Source organism: Chiloscyllium plagiosum, chromosome 19 (genome assembly GCF_004010195.1).
Source record: "Chiloscyllium plagiosum isolate BGI_BamShark_2017 chromosome 19, ASM401019v2, whole genome shotgun sequence".
Lineage (NCBI taxonomy): Eukaryota > Metazoa > Chordata > Chondrichthyes > Orectolobiformes > Hemiscylliidae > Chiloscyllium > Chiloscyllium plagiosum.
In genome coordinates this window covers 25,108,886-25,114,885 of record NC_057728.1, presented here as the reverse complement: position 1 = coordinate 25,114,885, position 6,000 = coordinate 25,108,886, and the positions used below count along the sequence as shown (strand labels likewise).

The 6,000-nt window shown below is 40.3% G+C and overlaps 1 protein-coding gene across 5 annotated transcripts in view; it reads right to left on the bottom strand.

Moving 5' to 3' along the window:
• Positions 1 to 991: 991 nt before the first annotated feature.
• The window catches only part of zgc:136858 (uncharacterized protein LOC678543 homolog), a 119,804-nt gene continuing 114,795 nt past the window's right edge, over positions 992 to 6,000 (bottom strand). For all 5 annotated transcript variants that reach the window (XM_043709359.1, XM_043709360.1, XM_043709361.1 and 2 more), the window contains one exon: positions 992 to 2,050. In XM_043709359.1, coding sequence (XP_043565294.1) covers positions 1,831 to 2,050 — 220 coding nt within the window. In that variant the 3' untranslated portion in view covers positions 992 to 1,830. The remainder of the gene's footprint in view (positions 2,051 to 6,000) is intronic.

The window sequence follows — 6,000 nt, the reverse complement described above, 5'->3', positions numbered from 1 at the left end:
AGAGCGCTTCAGAGAACATCTCTGGGACACCCGCACCAATCAACCCCACCACCCCGTGGCTCAACATTTCAACTCCTCCTCCCATTCTGCCAAGGACATGCAGTTCCTGGGCCTCCTCCATCGCCATTCCCTTACCACCCTACGCCTGGAGGACGAACGCCTCATCTTCTGCCTTGGGACCCTTCAACTCCGTGACATCAATGTGGATTTCACCAGATTCCGCATTTCCCCTCCCCCCATCTTAACCCAGTTCCAACCTTGCAGCTCAGCACCGTCCTCATGACCTGTCCCACCTGTCAAACTTCCTTCCCACCTCTCACTCCACCCTCATCTCTGACCTATCACCTTCACCCCCACCTCCATCAACCTACTGCACTCTCAGCCTCTTCTCCCCAGCCCCACCCCACTCCCACTTATCTATCCACCCCTGAGGCTCCCAGCTTCATTCCTGATGAAGGGCTTTTGCCTGAAACGTCGACTTTTCCTGCTCCTTGGATGCTGCCTGACCTGCTGCGATTTTCCAGCAACACTCTAATCTCCAGTAATTGCAATACTCTCCTGCCTAGGATTAAAACAGGGCAAGTGCAGTACCACCCAGCTTGATGAGAGTGGAGTGGAGCTAGAGAAGAATTTTGTGATCAACTGTGCTAAAGCTATAAACTCTGTGACCCTGCATTGACAGGCTAAGTGAGTGTGACATTTTGTTGCTCAGGATGAACTCATGACTTGAGTTAAAGTCAGTGGTTCAGCAGAGTTTCAGAGTCACAAAGGATTGTAATTGGTTGAGCATGTGATATAGAAATGTTTCATTTATATCTAAAATATGGAAGTAATAACAATATTATTGATTCACTAAATTTTAAGGAAGGCAAAGATTTTGCTTTTTTTTAAAAGAACATATTAACATTGTATACATTTAGGTGTTGGAGTCTGGATGGACTTTGATAGTTTCCATCAGTCAAAAATGGACAGGGTCAAATAATGGGATCTCTGAAGTGACAAAGTCGAACACTGTAATTACAATCAAAATGTACAAATGAAACCCACTCAATACAGAATCAACACGATGCTACAGAATATGACATTCCATGAAAACGATGCTATCCAATGTAGAGCAATGTCAAAGAAGTACTGAATTATTGGGTTATTTGCCAGGTCTTATAAATAATATTATTTACTATATCTCACTGGTGGGCTATAACCTTTTCCATCTGTTAATCATAGTAATGCTCTTCCTTAATCACTAAACAAATTCAAGTGAGATCAGGTAAAGCAGTTACACTGTGTCCTGAAATACATTTGTGTTCATTAACGTTATGGGTTTCAATATTGGGAAAGGGTACTCTTCCAGACATTGCTCTTTGTGTCAGCACTGAGTTTGTCCACCTGAGTTATGACGTGGGATTGGTGTAAGATGACAACTCCAATTTGATTTTCAATCTACTAATTTAAAGAGGTCAAAAATCAATTACATTTTTAAATTAGACAAATAATTGCTCCATACTGCCGAGCTTGAACATAACTCCCAAAGTACTTTGGCCTCAATTACTGAGAGCAGTAGAACAGGGCTCCCTCCTGGACACTCCTCCACTCCTGATGTTAACATAGGTAGTAATTCATGCTCAATTACTGTTAAATTCTAGACGTTTAATAGTGTATTTAGAATAATAATTTAGTGGAGGATCCTTTGAACTAACTTTGCAAAACTTTGATCCTAATTTCTGTTCAATTGTCAACCGTTTCCTCAATATTACATAATTTTTCTGAACAAATTTAATATCCTGCTATTTTTAATCAATCCCAAAAGAATCAGGTCAAGTATCTGCGAAGTTATTGTTCGCTGTTGATGGATGCTTTGTTCTCGTAATGGTATGCTGGTTGCTGCCATACTCTGTCAATGACCTGCTGTGGGTTCACACTATCTGTGCTGATTTGTATGGAGATGGCTTCTTGTGACTTGAGTGAGTAGCTGGCAGCCAGTAAGCCCATCCGGATGCAAGTGTGAGTCTCCTGTTGTGTCAGAATGCCTGCTATAATTCCAGCAGCAAGGCTGTAAAGAGAAAAAAAATGATGTGATTCATAATAAATTTCCAGAATATTCCCAACAACCTTTTGAAACAATCTGAGCAGCTTGGTTGTAGGTTTGCCAATGGGCTGTGACATTGTACTTTGTGGGTTATTGGCAGATGGAACACTTTACTTACCTGGTAAATGACCATCATCACTATTTTTTCCTGGGAATGGCACTTGGCAGGATAGGTCCAGAATCTGGTGACAGGGGTGCCAAAGAGGCAGGGCAGATCATTAATGATGAGAGTTTGGTAAGGTACAGTGAGAAATGTCTTTAGGCATTGCAGTGATAAACCCTCCAAAAATAACCTGATGAGACTGACACTTAGCTGAAACAAATCAGAAGATTCAGCCCAATGTTTCAAGACTACCATAAATCCTGAAGAGTCATATTGTACTTGGAATCTTAACTCTTTTAATTTTCTCTCCACAGATGCTGCCAGACCTGCTGAGTTTCTGCAGCACTTTGTTTTGATATTTGAAGATGGGCTGACCTAAAGGCAGCAGTGAAAAACTACAACATTACCATCACTAAATTCCCCAACACTCTTGGGGTAACCATTAACCAGAAACTTAACTGAACCAGCTACATGACCCATCTTCTGACTTCCTGAAGTTTGATCACCATTTACTGGGTATAGATTGGGATTGTGATAAAATATTTTCCATTTGCCTGCATCTCAACAATCAAAAATCTCAATGACATCCAGGATAAAGCAGTCTGCTTGATCAGCCCCCATCATCATGCATTGAAGTAGCAGTGTGTACCATATACAAGATGCACTGTCATAACTCACTATGGTTTCTCCAACAGCTCTATCTAAACCTGCAATCCAATCCAGCAGTCAATGCACAAGAACAGCACCACCTGTAAGTTCCTCTCAAAATTGCACAACATCCTTACTTGGAATATAGAGGTAATCCTTCATCATAGCAAAGTTCAAATCTCAAACTTTCCTGTCTAATAGCACTGCGGCTTCGCTACACAGTCTCTAAATGGGAGACAAATTGTTTTTTTTTCAGGGTGCAGTCAAGGGCAAGAGTGGGCTTGAGAGTGAAATTGGAAAGAGAAAATTCAAAAAAATAACATCGTGGCATTGGCACAATTTGTTTATTGGAAATTCATATCCACTGAGAACTAATAGGTGCCTTAATTTCCAAATAAGAGAAAGATGTATCAACATATCTAAATACACAACTTCTATCACAACTAGATTTGATGCATAATCTAATAGGGTGGAGACACAAATGATTGTTGATACTGGTTCCAGTTTTCAGTTAAATGTGATTTCTATTAAATCTGTGACTCATTTTCTCTTTGATATCAAACTAAAAGGACAAGTACTTTGTTCTTAAAATGGCTACGACAATGGAAAATCCTAGCTGCGGGGCATTTCACAGTAATAGGAACAATTTCAGCTGGTGCCATTGGATTAATATCACATGGTGGAAATATGTACTTTTGAAGATAAAGTACCTTCTGTTTATTCCCCACTGTATTTCTTTCCTTATCCCTTTGGGCCATGCAACAGTGGAGAGTATTAGTCTTTCTATCATTTTTCTCCCCGATACTCCATTTTTTTAACCCCCAACAGTAATTATGGTAATCCATACTTTCCATTTTGAACCAGTCAGATAAAAATGATAAATCAAACACCATTTGGTATTGTTATTAATGTTGGAGCATGTGTTGTGGTTGCACATGAGAATCTTTGGTCAATCTTGGATGGCCATTTCCCAGGACCCAAGAAGCTGCTGATAGGTGGTGGGAGGACCTAGAATAACTACAAGCATTTAAGTAGCTCTTTTACACCACCGTAAGACAATTTTACAGTTAATTAAGTACATTTGAGATGTAGTCACTGTTATAATGTGCAAAATACAGTAGCCAAAACACTTGGCAAGTTCCTACAAGCAGCAATGTATTAATGAATAGATAATAAGCAGTTAATGTGGGATAAAATATTAACCAGGACACTGGGCAGAATTCCCCTGTTCCTCTTTCAAGTAAACGTTTACATCCACTTGAACAGGCAGATGGATTCTCCGTTTGAATTCAGATCTGAAAGGCTGGACTTTGAGTGTCATTCTTGATTTTTCTGCTGAGGACTTAAAGTGTGATTTGAACCAGGAGTCCTGTGATTCAGGAGGCAGCAGTGTGATAGACCCAGACACAAAAAGGGCAGTCAGAGCATTGTGCTATTGGGCTAAGCTGAAACCTGAGGCCAGAAAGTAAGCTTATCTAAATGTAATTGCCTAAGTCACGCCAAGTCAAGTCACAATTTCTAAACTCTGTGCATTTAAGACTCAAATAGATTGTGACCTACTTGCTTAATTCCAGGGGAGAATGAAAACATTGAATGGAGCCATGTTTTTCTGATGTAAATCATTCCCACTTTCATTAGCTCAGTTATAAAACTGACTGACATTCAGAGATAGCCCAGATGCTGACTCTTGGTTTAGCCTGCAGTCCATTTTAGAGTTCTCTGCTCAAATTTAACCTTTCTTTTTGTTTACTGCTAAGTGAACTTAACAAAGACTGCAGCTGCTGTGAATTCTAGAAATTCTACTCCTAACTCTAGGAAAACGGGGAAACCACATTGAAAACATTGGCAGAAGTGAAAATGCTGATCGGATGATATTTATTTATCCTGGGGCAACGTGCACAGATGCCTCACAGGAACATAAACAGGTAAAAACTGACATCAAATCAAAGAAGGGGGTATTAAGACAGGTGACCAAATGCTGGATGAAAGAAGTCATTTTTACACAGTGTCTTAAAAAAAGCAAAATAATGTAGTGAGGGAGAGGTTTGGGATGAAATGCCAGAGCTTGCAGCTCAGTCAGCTGTCGGCACAGTCCACTGATACAGACTTGTGGATCACTGGATCGAAGCAACAGGTGGAGCTGACTAGTTCCATCACATAATTTTCATGCAGCTACCAAAGGGACACAAAGAATGTGATATAGTTTTCTAACTTGGTTGGCCTGAAGGCAATAGTAGTCATTCCAAGCTGCAGAAGAGGAAACCTGGTGGGGGTTAGTACCTCAACAAACTCTCACCCTGATTCCAAAAACTGAGTCAAATCATACATCTTGTTTGTTAGACAGAACATTGTTTCACCTAAGATTTAGACAAGATGTCCATGTACAGAACTATGGTGATTCACATAGATGTCCAAGAGTCCAGAAAAGTATGAGAAGAATTTAATCAAAACATTTTGGCCTATACTGTATCAATTATGAACTGGAGAAATCCAGTTATTTTCACAAATTCACCTTGACTTAACTGCACACATCCAAATTGACAGGTGATTATCAAAATATATACACTTTGTGACACTTTTGAAGAACTGGATAGTACTGTAATTGCGTCAGGGTTTTAAAGCATCAATAGGGTATCTTGGATATTTAAAGTGCAAACATTTGTAAGGATCATTGATAATGGCACAGGAGTGAAACAAACTGATAATGTTTTCAAAGAACCAGCAAAGGTGAGACAACTTCACAGAGGGCACTATCCTGTCACCAAATCACTTTATTTATACTACTTATAATACTGCATATTACTTGATACTGATCTGGCTTCCCCTGAGGAGGCTCTGAGTGAACAGAACGTCTGACACTCCTGTTTATATCTCTCAGCCAGGGCTCCCTGATCAGACCAGGTTAACAGCCCCAGTCAGGGAACTCTTTTATTTTAATTCGTTCATGGGATGAGGGCATCACTGGCTAGGCAGCATTTATTGCCCATTCCTAATTGCCCAGAGGGCAGTTAAGAGTCAACCACATTGTTGTGGGTCTGGAGTCACATGTAGGCCAGGTAAGGATGGCAGTTTCCTTCCCTAAAGGGACCTTAGTGAACCAGATGGGCTTTTTAGATTAGATTACTTACAGTGTCCTGAGGCGGGAATTGAACCTGGGTCTCTG